The sequence below is a fragment of the Zophobas morio genome, unplaced genomic scaffold (assembly GCF_036711695.1).
Source record: "Zophobas morio isolate AGI-343-1 ecotype UQ-CSIRO unplaced genomic scaffold, CSIRO_AGI_Zmor_V1 ptg000108l, whole genome shotgun sequence".
Classification (NCBI taxonomy): Eukaryota; Metazoa; Arthropoda; class Insecta; order Coleoptera; family Tenebrionidae; genus Zophobas; species Zophobas morio.
This window is the reverse complement of record NW_026972213.1, coordinates 1,655,411-1,675,915: the sequence shown is the minus strand read 5'-3', so window position 1 is coordinate 1,675,915 and position 20,505 is coordinate 1,655,411. Positions and strand designations below refer to the sequence as shown.

Sequence of the window (20,505 nt, the reverse complement as noted above, 5' to 3'; positions counted from 1 at the left end):
TGGATTTGACTCTTCCATTGTCTGGACTCCACTCGTTGAGTGAGACTGAATCGTTCCCGAAGATGACCTGTATTTAAACTCATACATTCCTCTGTATTAATTAAATAGTGGTGCATTAACAGATTCATATAAAGTGACAGTTCGTTATTAGAACTTTCTGTAGGAAGTGCTAGCGTCATTTTTAAAAATAGAACCTATTTTTGTAAATTATTCATTATATCATTAAAACTGACCTCAACCATACTCAAATATTTCAACAGAGCTTTCGCTTAATTAGCAAATTCTAAGACAACCGGTATATTATATTGCACAATATGTTAGTAATTGAGCGTTTATCGAATATCACGATATATAATTATTTGAAATTGGTTATTTGTAAGACAAATGTCTTGCGCTATCTAAGTCGGTCGTGCTATTTCCTGTACGAATCTTCCGAGGGTCTTTATATGTACATACAATTAACCGTATTACGATGCCCTAACTTACAACTATCTGCTGGTATTTAGTACGGCATTATAATAATCTCTAGCGAATAGTGGAGCAGGACGTCGTTTATGGTTGCTATCTGTACTGTTTGGAATCAGAAAATGAATTTTGACAGAATATAGTTTGTGAAGTGAATTGCTATTAGGTTCGAGTGCTCTACAGTCTGCATTGGTCTTGTCTGGTAATTGGATGTGTACAGCAATAGCTAGGTTCAAGATCAAAAGAGAAATCTATTTTAGGACACTCTGATATAGATAGGACTCTAATGGACAGAGAGCAGATCCCTAAGATAGCGTGGATGTTACGTAAATTCTTTCAGCATTAGTGTCGAAGAGACAAGTCTTTATTTTCTAAAGCATAAAACATTGTAAAGTTATTCAGTACGGAATTTATAGACTCATAAAAGAAAATTAGTTTGTAAGTAAAATGACAAATATTCTAATACCGTCATTCGGAATAAATTTTAAATAGTGTATTTGTTTAACAACAAGTATTGACAAAATTTATCAGTCTATAAAATTTAGATTTTCCGTTCTAGGTTTTAGCTGAGGAATGCATTGTGTATAACATATTTTGACGAATGTCTCTAACTTTATATTTCCCTGGCGTTTCATGGCTTGTAAAATATGGAAACGAACTTTTCTCGGTTCCATCTATCTGTCTTTCGTTTGTCAGTTATTTGTGAGAGATACGAAGTAATTACTACTTCTCTTGGCCGAGTAATGATTTTATGATTTTTAAAATGTACCTTCGTATGAGACAAAAAAATCTCAGTGGAATACCACTTTTTTACATGGCTAATATAACGCAGTGTTGTTGCTCGGAGTTGGTCCTCTTTCAAGCCTATTATAATAACGTCTTGTACCTGGTGCTTGAAAGCGATTTTATTTTTTTCTTAAGTCACCTTCAAACCATGTTAATGAGTGGTTACTATATAGCGCAGCAAGCGGAGTTGTATGAATCTCTCACGAGTTATTGTATGTACGTAGCTGACATATTTATATTTTTAATCTACGTAGTTTTATGTCTTAGAACTGGTTGCTACAAAGTAGAAACTCCTGGTTTGGCTTGAGTTATGATCTGTTTCCTTGCAAAAACGAGTTGTTCGAATGAAATTTTCTCATTACAACCATTTCTCATTTAAAATTTTTATTTTATGAGCTGAATGACCTTCTTTATGAGCAACGCCAAGTGTTTCAGCGGTAGGAACTTTAAAGTATTGGCGTAGTACTTCATTTTTCTGCGATGAGAAATATACGCCACTATATACACGTACTGTTTTGGTAAAATATTTTTTAACTAAACTGTAACAATATTTAAAAAGTATGTCTGGAAAACATTGCAGAGATAAGCTGTTTGGGATTATTGAAAAAACACTAATTAGTTTTTTAATGGCTTTATCATATGTAGGTGATCGAATCATCGTTTACATTTTGTGCATCCTTTTGTGAAGTTTAAATCTACTATTTGTATTGATTTAAAAGTAATTTTCTGTTGTGTATTTTCCGATTTTTAAAAACTAAAGTAGGAACACATATGGATTGCTGATTTCGCGAGCTTCAATTTGTCCGCGTATAACAACATTACAGTCGCTACGCGGGTGATAAAAACTCTGAAAGAAGAGAAACTTTAATTCTTTAGATTTTCTGTATTATGTGTTGTGCTGAATGTTTTGCAACAACTATTTAGCAAGTATTAATTAATTACCTGGTTGAAGAAAATAATGTCTATCGAAACACATATTGTAATATCACATACTAAAATATTTTAAGTTCGAAAGTATTTTCTTAATATAAAAAAGTGAATTAATGGAGTTTAAATAAGTAACCGTCACATCCGTAAAAACATATGGTTTCTGTCACAAAAATAAACGCAAATGTTACACGTGGTCTGCCTGTTTATTGTCTTTTGTTAGTCACCCTGATCGACCCCGGGATGTGAAGCAGTGTGTTCACGTTATTATTTTGCTTATATAATAATTATGAATTGCCGAAATTGTAACAGTACGATTAATCCTAACGTTTCGACTATCTGAATTGCGTAGGGTTCACTGAAAGTGAGGTTAAATGGACGCTTCTTTCAAATTAATGCTAATTTGAAAGAAGTTGACCTAAAGGTTCAGTGCTTTGGACGTTTTTTTGAAGGTAGCTCTCTAATCTGATGTATTAAATTTATTGCGAGAGTTCAAAATTTTGAGAAATCACGCTTCTTACGAACATATTTCTCTTGTTCGAGATTGAACACCACGTCAGATTACCTATTATAAACAACTCAAACAGGAATTAGAAACTCATGTCAAAAACCGAGAAAAAAATTTAAAAATTCGTACTTTTAATGAAATTCCCAAGATCGTTACTTTAAACTAAGTTGCTTGCCAAATTACAGTCCCTCTTCTATTTCTTGCTAATATTAAAATGTGCGTGGATTACGGACTAAGATTCAGGAAATTTATAATTCAACTTCCGCTTGTACCTACGATATTACTGCCCTAAGTAAAACGTTGTTATCAGAAGACATTAATATTTGTGAAATAATTTCAAACAATTTTTCGGTTTATTGTTATGATAGAAATTTTGAGTTGTTACGTAATACTGTCGGTGCATGTATCAATACCTACAACACTTGTGAGGTATTAGTGTTTATTTTGTATATTACACCATCAATTTCTTTCAATGACTTCCAACTCTTTTTTGACCTTTTCCCTAATAAGTACGGCAGTTGTGAAGATGACATTATAATTATTGGGGATTTCAACCCTCCCTCATTTACTCTTAACTCATCCAATAAATATGCATTAACCATTGATGCTTTTAGAAATTTCCTCAACCTAGATCAATACAATAATTGTCCAAACACTTATGGTTCTATTCTTGTCCTTGTGTACTCGAACATTAAAGGCTCTGTAGACAAATCACAGTCTAGCATGGTTAACGAAGATAATTATCATCCCACACTAGGTATCTCATTTGACATTAAAAACAAAGTTCACAAAGACTTTCCTATCTTTTTATTTTTCAATTTTAGAAAAGCAAATTTGCCACTCCTGTACCACTTGATGTGTACAGTAGATTGGTCTTTTCTTTATGATCATATGAATGCTGAAGATGCTTGTGCTAGTTTCTATGAAACTTTGGAAAATTTATTTGAAACATCTGTTCCACGAGTACGCGTTAAACGCAACTGTTACCGTTATCCTCCATGGTTCACCTCCGAAGTAATTAAAACCATCCGTATCAAGTCATCTTACCATCCCAAATTCAAAATGTATCATTTGCAACATTATTAAGATTTATTTAAATCATACCGTTACAAAGTCAAATCTCTTATTTCGAAAGCTTATGCATCATATATTGAGAATTTCCAAAGTGACTTTGCTAGGGATGCCAAAAAACTATGGGGATACGTAGGGGAATGTGGGGCAAAGCGGAACGTGGAGGTAAAGTGGAATTTTTGTTTAAAAATTAAATAAATGATGCCATCTGTGGTTAATGTATCATCGGTTTGCCTGCAGTTGTAAAAACAAAATATTCTTGCCGTTGGATGTAAAAAAACGGTGTGTTTTACGAAGATTTATGGTAACTGTTAAACAACATTCCAAGTTTTTGCTATATCAGTGTCATTTGTGCGGCATTTGTCTTTCGTGGAAGGTAAGTTTCAGTTTGTTTCTCTATCTTAAAGGTGGAACCTCAATTTGTTTCTTGTCGGTTGCTACTATGGGGTAAAGTGGAAAATTGTTGTGTGGGGTAAAGTGAATATTTTTCCACTATGCCCCATACAAAACAAGGTAAAAACACTGAATCGTATTTTCAGAATTATATCAACATGGTGCGAAATTATAAACGAAAAACAAATCAACAATCGTGGTCTAAAGAATCCATGGCCTCAGCAATTAGGGATGTGCGAATGGGACATTGAAATTAAACGCTGCTTCTTTAAAGAATCAACTTCCGGCAACAACGTTATATCAACGTGTGAAATCGGAGAAAAACGTTAATGAAGCTTCAAATAAGTCATTGGGTAGATTTAAGTCAACATTTAGCCATAATCAAGAAAAAGGGTTGGGAGAATTCATATTAGAAATGGAGACTCGTTTATTTGGGTTAAGTTTTAAAGAAGTGGGTAGCTTGGCATATCAGTATGCTATAAAGAACAATATTTCTAATAGTTTTAATCACAATACGGAATTAGCGGGACGTGATTGGGTGTACAAGTTTTTAGGTAGACAAAAAAATATCTCATTGCGTCTCCCAGAAAAAACTTCGGCTGCAAGGGCTTCTGTTTTTAATCCGACTAATGTTGGAAACTTTTTTAACTTGTTGGGGAGTTTGATCGATAAACTTCATTTTCCACCCAGCAGGATTTTTAACTATGATTAAAAGGAAAAAGCAGGTTGGATGTTTGTCTTCAGCAGAAAGAGGATCACTGGTTTCGGTGGAAAATTGTTTCAGTGCTGCTGGGGTCTCGTACTTCCACTGCTCATTTTTCCCCGAGTACGGCACAACCCAGGTTTTGAACACGGTTTGCCCCCCGAGTCAATCGTAGAATGTTACCAGTCTGGATGGATGCAGACGGATATTTTCTGTGAAGTCTGTTTCGAACATTACCTAAAATATGCCCGACCTTCTGAAGAAAGTCCCGTTTTATTAATTTTGGATGGTCGCGCGACACACACCAAAAATTTAAATTTAATAGAGAGCTAATCATGTGCACATCCTTGTATTGCCACTTCATTGTTCGCATCGCATGCAGCCACTTGACGTTGGATTTATGTATCCCCTTAACACATATTACGAACAAGAAACACAAGCATGGCTAAGAAACAATCCTGGTAAAATAATAACATTATATGAAATTGGACAACTGTTTGGAAATGCATATCAAAAAACCGCGACTGTCCAAACATCATGCAATGGGTTTAAGAATACAGGCATTTGTCCGTACAATCCAAATATTTTCCCAGACGATTTATTTAAACCGTCTGAAACCACCAATAGGAAAGAGCCTAATGGTGAAGCGCACAGAAATGCCGCTACTGCTGCTGAAGCTAACAGAACCATATCACCTCGTAAGGCTTGCTCAAAAGAAAGAACATCCTCTTCACAAGTCGTTTTACATTTCACAGCTGAAGATCTGACGCATCTGCCTAATATAGGTCCACGAACAGAATCGGCAAGAGGAAAAAGAGAAAGGGAAAGACAATGATTTTGACTTCTACCCCAAAATTTGGAAGTTTGGAAAGAAAACTGAAAGCGGATTCATACACCACAAGTGCAGGAGTATATTGTTATATAATACTAAAATAATTATAAAGTAGAATCCTTTGAGATGACATCATCAAATTGTTGATGGGGATGATTAGCCAAATTTTGGTTAGCATTTTACCATCTACATGACATTTCTAATTAACAAACAAAATATCATAATGATCCGCCAGGTCACAGACAGATAGATAGACGACAGACAGAGGGAAACGGGAGACCTCTTTTTTCGTATTCTGGTGGTCATTAAGCGTCGGGAAAACATTAAAGTAGCAAGTCGTCCGATGGACTCGATTACTATACTTCCTTAATCAGTGCTGAAGAATTGGTAAGACAATAAAAATCATAAAACATAAAACATGAGATACAAGCCATTACACCATTAGGTACACATAAGACATAAGACGTCAGAAATTACAGCAAAGCTAAATTTTCTTTACTTAGTTGAAATGCGATTTTCGGTAATTATATCATAAGTGGTTAAATAAAGTCATTTTTTTAACGTAGAGAAAGTTGATCCAAATGCAAATTTAAGAAAAGGTGATTTTCTTTTGACTGAATTGACCGACGGAAAATATCATACAAATACTTATTCAAGGAAATGGTTGTATAATTGTAAGCTTTCTGAGACAAAATAAGCAAACTACAGATATTTCCTGACGTTCCTGACGAAAGTGAAATATTTTATGAGGAAATAGTAGGTAAGGTAAAGGCAAATAATCTGAGGCATAGCAAAATTCAAATAACATAAATTAAGTAAACGTTTCTTTTCTTTTTTCTCTAGTTTCAATGTTATTAATAGGATAGAATAGGGATTTTTTTGTTTTTGTTTTTAATTTTTAATTTGTTTTATTTGAGTATTTTTTTATTTTAAATTTTTACTTCCCGAGCGTAAGCAAAGGAAGTATTGTAATCGAGTCCGTCGGCCGACTCTCTGCTTTTACGTTTTCTCGATCTTTCATGACCCCTAGAATACGAAGAAATAGGTCTCCCATTTCCGTCTGTCTGTCCGTCCGTCCGTCCGTCTGTCCGTCTGTCCGTCTGTCCGTCTGTCCGTCTGTCTGCCGTCCCGGATTTTTATTAGACAGATAATCTCCGAAAGTACTGGACCGATTGTTGTGAAATTTTGTACTTATATTAGGAATATCATGTAGATGGTAAAACGCTAACCAAAATTTGTCTAATCATCCCCACCACTAATGCGATCACGTCACTTCAAAATTGTACATAGTAAATGGGTCTTAAATTGTATAAAATAACATAGTCCTACACATGTAGTTTACGACTCCGAATTCAGTTTTTACCCGAAACGTCCAGATTTTTGGAAAAAAAATCAAAATTATAAAACAACATTTTGCAATTTAATTTTAATCTGCTAACCCGAATGTTTTGAAATGTTGCAGATGTTTTAAGGCTATAAAGAGCATCATAAATCTTTAGTCAAAATATATTTGGTTATCCCCTCCAAAAACTTGATGACGTCAGCTCAAAAGTTTGCCGAATAAATCCTATCTAAAATGTACAAAATATGATGCGTCTGTACTTGTGACATATCACTCCATTCATATTTTTTCGATTTGCATATACAGGGTGACTCAAAAAAATTAATGAATGCGCAAAATTTATTTTACTGATTTACTCAGGAACTACAAAACCGAATGCTTTGAAATCTTGAAGATGTTTTAAAATTATCATAAGCATGGTAAATTTTTGATCAAAATGTATTTGGTCGTCCCTCCTAAAAAATTTATGACGTCACCACAAAATTTTGCTGAATAAATCCTATCTAAAATATACAAAATATGGTGAGTCTCTTCTTGTGATTTATCATTCCATTCAAATTTTTTCGATTTGCATATACAGGGTGACTGAAAAAAATTAATGAATGCGTCAATTTATTTTATTGATTTAATCAAGAATTACAGAACCGAATGCTTTAAAATGTTGGAGATGTTTTAAAGTTATCATAAGCATGGTAAATTTTTTATCAAAATGTATTTGCTCTTCCCCTCTAAAAAATTGATGACATCACTCCAAAATTTTGCTGAATAAATCCTATGTAAAATGTACAAAATATGATGAGTCTGTACTTGTGATTTATCATTCCAATCATATTTTTTGGATTTGCATATACAGGGTGACTCAAAAAAGTTAATGAATGCATGAATTTATTTTATTGGTTTAATCAGATTTACAGAACCGAATGCTTTGAAATCTTGGAGATGTTTTAAAGTTATTATAAGCATGGTAAATTTTTTATCAAAATGTATTTGCTCATCCCCCCTAAAAAATTGATGACGTCACGCCAAAATTTTGCTGAATAAATCCTATCTAAAATGTACAAAATATGATGAGTCTGTACTTGTGATTTATCATTCCATTCATATTTTTGGATTTGCATATACAGGGTGACTCAAATAATGAATGAATGCGTGAATCTATTTTATCGATTTAATCAGGAATTACAAAACCGAATGCTTTGAAATCTTGGAGATATTTTAAAGTTATTATAAGCATGGTAAACTTTTGTTCAAAATGTATTTGTTCATCCCTCCTAAAAAAATTGATGACGTCACCCTTAAATTTTGCTGAATAAATCCTATCTAAAATGCAAAAAATATGATGAGTTTGTACTTGTGATTTATCATTCCATTCATATTTTTTAGATTTTCTTAAGAGGTGGCTCAAAAAATTAATGAAGTCAATTTATTTTATTGATTAAATTAAAGGCAACACTTATTATTAGTATTACATTGGACCAACCCAATTTGGTAGACACAAAATTTTTTAAAGTAAAAACTCGGTTTAAACATAAGGGTAGCACGCTTATTTACATCGACTTTAACATTACAGACGTGCATTTGTTTTATGCGCTGACTAGGTTCCGCGAATGTGGAATAGACATGTTTATAATCAACCAATTGTGAATTTCACCGTCAAGAATTAAAATAAAACCGAATGTTTTATATAATAAGTGGAAGTCGAAGCAGTGAAACCGATGGTCGTTTTGTTTACAGTTTCTCTGTTTGACTCTCACGTATGCTGTTACGCTTGTCATCTTAAATTAAGAATGTTTATACATAAACGATTTTCAGTTCCCTCTCATATTACACGCCGGCGCCGTATACGTGAGTAAATTGTTTCGTTATTTTATTGATTATAACAAATCAATATTCAAAACGACCCAATTCATTTTCCCGAAAATTTGGGAATACAATAATTTTATTCTTAGTATTACACTACATCTATCCCAACTGACATACGTGTCCTTGCAAAAATGTTGATGACGTCATCGCAATTTTTTTTTAAATTCCCACTACAAAAATGTAATGAGAAAAAAAACACAATAGGCATGCAGTCGTCAAGTTTCCGACAGCGAGGGAAGTACTGTCTAAACTCTTTAGACCAATTTTTATTCTTTATATTCCAGTTTTATATTTTTTTATAATAAACAGTTATTTTTACATATTCGAATTTTCACTTTGCCCCTCATTCTTTTTCACTTTACCCCATATATTTTACATTTACGGCTTAGTTATATAACCGATTTCACCTTTCCAGCACGGATTTAAGACGTTCTCGACAACAAACCTCATGTGCTTTACTCAAGAAACATCCGAAATCTTAGATTGCAATGGACAAGTCGATGTCATTTTTATGGACTTTCAAAAAGCTTCCGATAGAATCGACCACTTTATCTTACTTGATAAATTTTCCTCGATGGAGTTTTCTAATTCAATGTTGCAACTATTTTCTTCTTACTTGATTGGACGTGTGCAGTACGCACGTTACCAAAATCATCTACCTATATGTGGCGTTCCACAGGGATCGAACCTACTTCCCTTACTGCTTTTAATATTCATTAACGACTTGCCCAATGTATTAACTAACAATAAAGTGCTGTACGTTGACGACTTAAAAATATATGCCAGAATTACTTGTATCGAAGATTGCTACTCCCTGCAGGAAGGTATTAATAAGTATATCAAATGGTGAATCGACTGGCCTTGAACTATTAAAAGTGCTTTGTCATGATTTTTACCAGAAAACTAACATTTATTACTTTTAATCATACAACGGGAACATCTGGGATCAGTAGAGTTGACAGTTTTCTAGATTTAGGAGTACCGTTCGACAAATATTTGTAGATCACATCAAAAACTTTGTTGTCAAAGCATTCGGGACATACGGCTTTATATATCGCAACTGCAGATATTTTACAAACATCCAGGCTTTAAGTGTCTTATATCTCCCATTAGTTCGCAGCAGACTTGAATACTGTGCATGCATATGGTCTCGAATCTACGAAGTACATGTTAAGCATCTAGAATCTGTTCATCGGACGTATTTAAAATTTCTAAGCTTTGTTGTTGACGGAACGTATTCTCAACGAGGTTTGGAACACAGGCTTCTGTTGCAAAGATTTAATTTCACCTTGCTCCAGATCCGTCGGACATCATGAAGCATTACTTTTTTGTGGAAACTGTTGAATAACCGCATTTACTGCACAGAGCTACTAGAGAAGATCAATTTTTTAGTATCCGGAACAAAACACGTTCGTTAAAATCATCTTTTTTATAGCAAACCATGCCTGTTATTCAAAGTTCTGGTGATCAATATGTGTAATAACTTTAATACTTAAAATTGCTTGTATTTGTGATATCCATTTCGAAAACTACATTCAGCATGTTGAAGCATTCTTCGAGTCTTAGTTTCTTCTGTGTTTTATAATATATTAAGTATTCTATACCTGGTACTTGTACTAATTAATTTTTATGCAAAATTTTCTGTAATTGGCTATTTATACCTGTAGAAACTACACCATTTATTTATTTATGTAAGACAATTACTGATAACGCTTGTCGAGACTCTACACGTGATATTGAAAGAGAGAAACTAAACTAAACGACATTTTTTACAACAAATTGCAATAACCGGATCATAATGCGATGGTCCAGAATTTTTTATTAGTATAAAGTGCAGGAACTGGAACATATAAATAATGTTTGCTCAGACGTATTCTTATGTCAGCTAACGGATAAGCTTGGAATTGCTGACTGGATTTTCATTATTTGAAACATTAATAATGCAAGTTTAATATTTCTTGGATTAGAGATTAATAAGACTTTCTTATAACTGGAGTAAGTTTAAAATCCAATATCGACAAAAAACTGCAAGCACGTTAAATTGAAAATTTCTGTTACAGCGTTAACACAAAATTAAATATAAATGAACTAATTGCCCTAAGACATAATGTGATTACATACGAGTGGAGTAAAACAGAAATTAAATGATCAGTGATTTTAATGGAATTACGAAGACTTCATTTCTCTAATGGATGTTGGGTTTATGATTTATTATTAGAAAATACCGTATCTCTGTATTCTCTGTTTATATGGTTTACAGTTATGCAGTTCTAGTAAAGCAACACAGCCAAATAAAAAGGATAATCGTAACTAAGTATATGAAAAGACAGCACCCTTCACAAACCTAGCATATCTACAGGAGTAAATTAATATTGCCTGTGAAGATGTGCTGCTGTGCAGTTTCCTTCGTAATGAAATTGGAATACGCCGACCTGAATGATCCATGGAGTCTCTACATGGTAATGCTTCCGTAAGCTGTAGGCACTAACGCCCTCCTCGAAGATATATCTAGGACAGCAAGACGTAGGAATATACGAAGTCGTTACCGAAACAGGTCGCAGGTAAGTTGGTAACGCATTGTGATTACCCAGCTTTAGATTCTATTTAGAAAACAAAATAGACATTGCCGAATCCGCTTTTACAACACCTAGTTTACAGCCGAAACAATAAAATTATACGGGGGTGATTTATTTTGCACACGTTATATGTGTACGGAGTGTTCTTTATCTTGTTTAGGGAAACAAAAGTTGTAGTCTATTATTAGGTTGGCGCAATATGTTGAGCATTTTATTCGGCGGAATGTTGTTTATGGTGACACCGAGGTAATAAAGGTGTGAATTACGTCCAAATTGTCGTTTTGACGAAAACGTTAGCTATTTGACACAAAGAAACCGGTATCAAAATTACCTACATTAGTTTTGGTCTGAACAAAATTGACTTGTAGCTGGTACCCTGGAAACTAACATTTCGATGAAATAATTGAAATTAACGGTATATGTTAAAATAATTACAATTGTTTAGTTGAGAATTTGAAATGTTAAATTTTGATTAATTTACTACCTACTAAATGACTACTTTAAAACGTATCTACAATTTTAATTGAATCAGATTTGTAATAATAATAACTTACATTTTAAATTATTCAAAGTACTTATCCTAAATTACAATAGCAATAAAAAATTAACTGCTTCTACGGTTTTTACAATAAAGCAGAAAAGCTTCGGTAAATTTTTAGCTCTTTTTAAAATTTTGCAGAACTTTGAACGAATCAATAAGAAAAAACGCTTGACAGTTTAAAATATTAGAGTTCTCACGTACGAGTTGCTGTTGCAAGAAGCTCGAGTTATGATGACCGTATTTTTCTTTATTTATCTCTCCAGCTTTCCGTACGTACTTACAACTTTATTTTTAGCTGTGGCATAGTTGGAACATTCCGCATTCTTCGGTATTTTAAACATGGATTTATGGTGAAAACTAACCTCGCCGTTTTTATCTTTTAAGGTCTTCTAAGATAGTTGTCGCCACATTCCTGGGCTTTTCCGTGGGTCGGACTACATTTTGTCTGTCCACTTACGATCTCTTTATTGGTTTTCTCTTCGGGAAACACAAAACTCCTTCTCCTTTTCTCCATGCGAGCTTTAAAAATGCAATTAGAAATAACTTCTTTTGTGCTCCCTGGGGAGCATTTTCATTCAATGCGACAATGATTTCTTCATATTTTTCTGATTTAAATTCTACCGAACTGGAAATTTTTCTATATACTGGACAAAGTAGTTTTCATTTTGAATGTCGTTTGTTGCGGATAGACTTAGACACAACAGAAGTATTCTTGATATTGCCTTGTGTCTTTAAAACATTTACTACAATTTGTTTAGGCGATATTAATTCCACAAGCTTGAATTGCGTATTTGTTTTATATATATTTTTTTCGAATAGATTGCTGGGAAAAGATAGAAGGTAAGGTAATTTTATATAACTATACGATCCTACTTTCTCTAAGCTGACATTTTGATGGTTCTTATTACTTATGAATAAAATAACCGTTATTTTATAAAGTTATTGCACACTGTAAGAGATTCTTGGATAGCTTTTCAACGTTTACCACTTTTTTGCGTGTATAAAATTATTTTTAGGCTTTGTATTTTTGTAGTTAGGGCTCATTATCTCAAAGATCATAATTATCTACCCTGCGAGTGAAATTTTCTAAATAGTTGAAAAGTTTGTTGGGACAGGGAGGACATCTTTGAAACTCAATTAACATGATTAGCAAACTATTGTTTAATCGATTATGACAACTGGTTGCAGCTTATTGTTCATTTTCCATCTAATTGGCAGTTAATCAAGCATAACACCATAAACACCGCCGTTAAGAAAATTCGTCAGTACTGAACAATACAAACGTTACTTCTGCAATGTGTAAACTGGAAACTGAACATTATTTGCATGCAGCAAGTTTATAATTATAAAAATTTAGAGTGTGTCTCAATGATCTGGGGTTGATCATTCATTATTGAGTCGAAAAAAAAACATTTCTGGGTCATAACCGAAAATTATTTTCAAATAAGTAAGGTTTCATTTAGGTAAACGTCATGCACTGAAGTTGTACTTTCGTAAATGTTATTTTTATATATGTACTTTATAGATTTAGGTTTCTTAAGGTATTAAAAATGGAGAAAAATGAAGTTAGATTCGACGTTTTTTTGATTAAGGTAATTTAACTTATTTATACAGGGTAGTTAAATTCTTAAACTTTCAGTTCAATCATATTTTTCAAATGGGACCTTATTGTATAACATTTTCGAATTTGTAGTAAAGTAAACATTTTTTTGGTATTAGTAACCATAATTCCAAAAGAAACTGTCGAGATAAACCTCTGCATAAATACGGTATTAAAAGAAGTTTACTTAGCGACCAACTCGAACATGGCATAAAATAAAGGTGTCCCATTTGAAAAATATGACTGTCAATTTACAAATTTAATTAACCTTTAGCTTTAACTCTGCAGTTTTTATGAGGGTGACAAGACAAGACAAGATAATTAAAAAGTTTGTTGCAAAATTCTATACCTCCATCTTAATCGCGGCGAAATCAAGAATTTTTAACACCGTTTTTTACATAAAAATGCAAATGTGTTGACACCTGTCGCTCAAAAAATCATTATGCCTGATATATCGTTTTCCTATTGTTTTAAGAAGGATGCTACGTTTAAAAGAATACAACTATGATGTATAACTTGTAACGAAGCGAATTTTCGCGGGCTGGAAACCGTGACGCGTACCGCGAGAACCGGGGGTAAAACCGCGATCGCCGCGCCGGAAGAAGAGGATTCTGGCCTGAAGCTTCAGAGTGTCAGGAAGTGCTGTGGCTGTTTTGGAATTTTGTGATTTAGAGAAGTGTGAAGTCTGGCCCTCCGACCACCGTAAGTACCTTCTTGGGTCGCCTGCCTGTTTAAGTACCGGTTTTTAAATCGCCGCCCCGAGCGAGAAACCGTGTCACCGTCGCCGCGTTTTTTTTTTCACCGTCAGAAGTCGAAACCGTCGTGCATGTGTCGTTACCGTCCCGGACGTTTAATTCTTTTTGTTTATTTAGTTTGTTAGTTAAATTAAGATTAGCCGTAAGATTATTATTTTAGACCATGTAGCTGGTGGCAGGGAATAAACCCTATTCATTGTAAAATATTCTTACCGTTTTATTTTATCTATTCTCGTGTTTTCGCGGGCGCTCACCACCTGAATTCCGTTTCTCCAGCTTTAGAGCGCCCCGGCACTCCATCCTCCGGATAGGGAGCTGGCGCCCGAGCGGCCGCCGCTCCTGACCGAAGGCGCCATCCCCGGGGGCGTGAAGGTCGCTGCATAAGCTTGATCGGCCAGACGTGTTTCTGAGATAAGCGATACTAGTCGACCCCACACGTTATCGGCGAAATTCCGGATCGTCACCGGACCGTCCCAACCGGAATTTCGTCACAAACTTTCGAACGAAACACCTCTATATTTGAAAATAATATTAATTGTAACCTTAAATTAGTTCTATCCGACTTTGTCAAAGGAATTTTTCAGTAGTTCAAGACAACTGCGTAATTTTGTACCACCAGTCTCTTAAGATAACCAACAAAGAAGCATATTTTGCACTGAAGGTCTTATCTTGCTTCATAAATGGAACATGCTACTATTTTCAACCAATTATTACTTATATTCGTAAATACCGAGCATTATTTGTAGATAAGAATTGAGTTACTAATCTACCTATCGGTCCGTACGTAGCTAAGCTTCATCTTCTTTATAGTAATTTTTGAAGTAATATATAAGTGGAATGCGACGGTTGCAGTTCTTAAGTTAAAAAATAGATACACTGTGCGGAATTTGTAAAAAAACTAAAGTGCCGGATAATGATAAGATTACTTACTTGTGACTCCTGCAAAAAACCTTACCACTTTCCATGTACTGGTCTATCAAGACAAGAAATCCAATGTATAAGAGTTGTTAATCATAAACTACATTAAGCTATTTGGTCAAAGACTGCGGATATGTTTTGCTCAAACTTCTTCACTTCTTGTTTAACTTAGCACTATTTACTAACACTTTTCCAAATTCCTGTAAAATTGCTAAAATTTATCCAGTGCTAAAAACAGCAGATCCATCATTAATTTCTAATAACCGCCCAATTTCAGTTCTCAACAATTTTGCGAAAGTTTTTGAAAAGAGTATTTAACTGCATTTACAGTCAAATAAAAGAGTTAATATCTCCATAACAACATGGGTTTCTGGGCAAAAGATCTACAGCAACAAATTTTTCTTGCTTCACCTAGTACGTGGCAAATGTACTTGACAATAAAGGCAATTTATATGGACTTTTCAAAAGCTTCCGACAAGATTTCGAAGCATTTGGCTTTAGTGAATCTGTAATCTTATTATTTAGATCATTTTTGGGCAACCGGAAACAATCAATACGTCATGTACAACGGTTTCAAATCTTATTGTGTTACACCTAGTTCAGGCGTGCCCCAAGGATCTAATCTTGAGCTATTATTATTTATAATTTTTAACGATGGCATCACTGACATTTTGAGCCCTGATATGTTGATAGATTTGCTGTTGTTTGCTGATGATCTGAAGATTTTTCCCAAAACTACATCTACTGCATTCTACTGCAAAATGTTTTACAGAAGGTAGTAACCTGGTGTGTCAAAAATAAGTTTCCAGTTGTGCACGCGGGGTGCCGTGAATTAACTTTGCGCGAAGGACCGAGAATAACTGAGAAGTACCACTAACCTGGAGTATCCTGCTGTAGGTGACAGGGGCCCCTGGTTCTTGGTAGCCTGATTTTGAGAAGCACAACGAGGAACACGTGAGAGTAAAAACCGTTCACTCATGCACCTTGTACGTTCAGTAGCGTACTACTTCCGCTCACTCGCGCGTGCGCCGGAATGGAGCAATTATTGTTCGAACATAACCGCCCACCAAATTTTAACAAAATTTAACGAAAAATTAAACGAAAATTAAAGAGAGTTCCTTATGTACATTATGAGAGTTCACTCAATTCTCCATTGAGAATTGGGTTGGGAGAATCACGAGCTTGTTTACCGGACGCGTATATAAACCGGTCGCGGTTTTCACTGTGGCCACACGGACGACTCCATCGGTTCCAGGATGTACCTCTTGTACGCGTCCTAACGGCCATGAAAGGGGGGTAGTTTCTGCGCCATACAATGCGACAATGGCGCCGGGTTGAATGTTTGGTTGATCCTTATTCCACTTCTGACGTTGGAGTTGAGTATGGAGATACTCCGTAGACCACCTCTTCCAGAACCGCTGATACAGCTGGGAGAGTAGTTGCCACCGACAGGTCCAATTCAAGTTGTCCTCCAAGGGAGCTTCAGGAGGTTGCAATAAAGGTCTGCCGACTAAGAAATGTCCAGGGCTTAGGTAATCTACAGCGTCTTCTGGGTTAGAGGTGACGGCACATAAGGGACGGCTGTTCAATACCGCCTCAATCTTACAAAATAGCGTGCTGTACTCTTCGAAAGTTAAGAGAGAGGTGCCGATTGATCGATACAAGAGACTCTTTGCGGATTTGATCGCAGCCTCCCATAGGCCGCCAAAATTTGGAGCGGCTGGAGGGTTAAAATGCCATTTTATCTCCAAAGAAGTTAAGGAACTCGTTATCTCAGAGGAGTGCGAACGTAGAAACTGACTCACCTCCCTCAGGTGGCGAGCGGCGCCGATAAAGTTACGTCCGCAATCAGAGTATATGTCAGAGGGTAGACCACGGCGTGCGGTGAATCTGTTGAGCGAGGCTAAGAAGGCTTTCGTGGAGAGTTCCGAGACCATTTCTAAATGAACCGCTTTCGTAGACATACATATGAATAAACAGAGATACCCTTTGTATGTGTGGGCCTTACGTCGACGACTTTCCCTGACCGTGAAGGGTCCGGCAAAGTCAATGCCAACAGAGGAAAACGGTTTGCTAGGTTGAACTCGAGCTGGCGGTAGATCAGCCATCAAGGGAAATACAGGTTTCGATTTAAACTTAAAACAGCGAATGCAGCGAAAAATGCGCTGCCGTAGGAGGGATCGAATCGATATTATCCAGAACTTCTGCTGTATAAGCGTCTGCACGCTTCTAGGTCCAGCGTGGCAAGCGTACAGATGATAGTAGTCGCAAATTAACGCAGAGAGATGAGCTTTCTGAGGTAAAAGCAGAGGGTGTTTCGCATCTAGGGGAAGGGCGGAGTGTCGTAGCCGTCCGCCCACCCTAACTATACCCATTGCATCCAAGAATGGGAACAGCTTCTTTAATGGAGTTGTGGTGTGACCTTTGGAACGCAACTCTTCTATGAGCAGAGGAAAATGGTTTTGCTGTGTGAGACGCACAAGCAATAAGGTCGAGTATCGCATCTCTTCGCTTGAGAGTGGACCTTTCATCTCAGGACATCTTATTCGGAGTAGCCATCGGCGAATAAATGCGAAAGCGCGTTGTAGTCTACTCAATGAAGAAAATCGTGACACAACTTCATACAGAGGATTTTCTGGGTCGGCTTGGATGCGCAAAACTATAGGATCGTTTTTACGCTCCGGGAGCTCTTCGGGTGCGACATAATTTTCGTCTCTTACGGGCCACTTGGACGGCGGATTCTGCATAAAATCTGGTCCATTCCACCAGGAATGACAATCCATGATCTCTTCGGGAAATAATCCTCGAGACGCAAAGTCGGCTGAATTTTGATTCGACACTGTGTGTGCCCATTGGTGAAGAGATGTAAGCTCTAATATGCGAACTACACGATTGGCCACGTAGGTTTTGAGAAGATGAGGAGAGGTGTGGAGCCATGCAAGGACAATCTGAGAATCGGTATAGAGATGAACATTTTCAAATCTTACGGCTTTAAGAGATTTAATCACATCACGAAGTAGTCGAGATAATAACAACGCTCCACAGAGTTCCAATCGAGGAATAGTCAATGTCTTGAGGGGTGCCACTTTGTTCTTGGCCTTCAAAAGATAATTGCTACAAGTGCTACTGGAATCATACGCATGTAAATAGATGCAAGCGGAGTATCCTTTAGAGGAAGCGTCCGAGAATCCTACCAAGAACAACGTGGCAAACTTTGGAGAATGTATCGAGGAATTTTAAGTGCGCGGAGACACCGCATTTGAGAAGCAAACCTTCCCCAAGCCTCCGATAGGGAAGGCGGCAGAATATCATCATAGCCCACTTTAGAGATCCATATCTGTTGCAGAAAATGCTTAGCCCAAAATACTATTGGAGATAACCACCCCATGGGATCAAAGATTCGAGCGATATAAGAAAGAACAGTGCGCTTGGTAACTTGAGAATCAAATTCTTGTACATAATAGGTGAAAGTATCAGACCGAGGATCCCACCGTAATCCAAAAATCTTAATAGAAGGATCGTCACTTGAGAAATTCAACGGAGATTCACGATGCTGTTCTGGAACATGATCTAGAGCAATTGGATCATTACTAGCCCATTTTCTCAGCTGGAAACCGCCACGATTGAGTAGGTTTGCGAGTTGTAACTGTAGCGACTTCGCTTCCTCAACTGTAGAGGCACCATGCGCAATATCGTCCACATAGGTGCTTTCTGTGATAGCTTGTACTGCCAATGGGAACTCATGCCCTTCGTCCTCGACGAGCTGGAGAAGGACACGTTGAGCAAGATATGCTGATGGTGCTAAACCATATGTCACTGTTTTTAACTCATACTCCTGCACATTAGAAGCGGGATCTGGTCTCCAGAATATGTGCTGGAGATAACGTTGCTTTGGATTCAACCAAATCTGTCTATACATCTGTCGAATATCCGCTGTGACTGCTATAGCATGAAGGCGAAAATTCATGAGAATGTGGCTCAAATCCTTTTGTAGCTTAGGACCGGGCAGAAGTTGCTGATTAAGCGTTGTCCCGTTTGAGTCAGGGGAGGATCCGTTAAACACAACTCGCACTTTGGTAGTTGAACTAGTTTCCTTTTGAACACAATGATGAGGCAGTACGTACATGGAAGGTTGTGCGGCTAGTTGCATATGTCCGAGATCGCGGTATTCTTGGAGAAAAGTAATATAAGCAGCGTTGAGTTGGGGACGCCGAGACATTCGAGCTTCCATTTTGAGATAAGTGTTCAGAGTTGTCTCTCGGTTGCTGAGAAGCGGCGAGCGCTGCTCACGGACTGGCATTGATACCACATATCTGCCTGAGCGATCGCGATAGTGCGTGTCCTTGAAATGAGATTGACAAAAGTCATCTTCAGGATTGGAGACTGAAAGGTTATCAGCGAGAGTCTCAGTTTCCCAAAACTTACGAACGGTATCATCAAGAGAATCGGTGCATGTGAGAAGAGAACACAAGGGGGAATTTGTTGAAGATGAAATCCATCCAAAGATTGTGTCAATGGCAGAGGGTTGTCCTTGAATAACATTAGGCTGCGTATTACATAAAATGTGAGGATATAGATCTGCTCCAATTAAGAATTCAACTCGAGCAGCTTGATGGAAGTTTTCATCAGCTAACGTTAGATGACTGAACTGATCCTTAATGTGAGAAGGTAACGTCTGACTAGGAAATTTATTAGGAATATCCGAAAGTACAACAGCGTGAACGTTTACGACATCATCACTAGTTCTAGAGCGTAGAGTGGTACGAATGAGACCTTGAGTTCGGACAGGAAAACTGGCGATGCCAGTAACTTCAATGGGAGATCTGCTTCTTTTTAATCCCAAATGTTGCGCCGTTGATGAAGTAATCACTGATACTTGAGAGCCGGGATCAACCACAGCTCTTATCTTGTGATAATCTCCATTACAGTCTTGGATCTGGGCTGTCACAGTCGCTAGTAAAACAGTGTTGCGCTCCGCTGAGGTCTTGCACGAAAACACAACGGGAGATTTTCTTTCCTCTACAGAGGGAGAAGTACTAGTTTCGGAGGTATCCACCTTGGACTCCTGGTGTAACACGGAGTGATGCTTGTTGCTGTGACAAATACGACAAGTTTTACGAGATTGACATTCATTTCGATTATGAGCACCCAAACAGTTGAAACATCGTCTCAATCTCTTCAACGTATCATATTTCTGTTCATTTGTTTTCTGGAGAAATTCGCTG

General features: G+C 36.6%; 2 protein-coding genes across 5 annotated transcripts in view; both read right to left on the bottom strand.

The window, feature by feature from the left end:
• Positions 1-20,505, bottom strand: part of LOC135144639 (zwei Ig domain protein zig-8-like) — a 412,694-nt gene that overhangs the window by 103,050 nt on the left and 289,139 nt on the right. The gene's annotated exons all lie outside the window — the stretch shown is intronic.
• Positions 18,471-19,430, bottom strand: LOC135144687 (uncharacterized). Its single transcript, XM_064076739.1, has one exon. It carries the CDS (start codon positions 19,428-19,430, stop codon positions 18,471-18,473), a length of 960 nt encoding a protein of 319 aa, XP_063932809.1.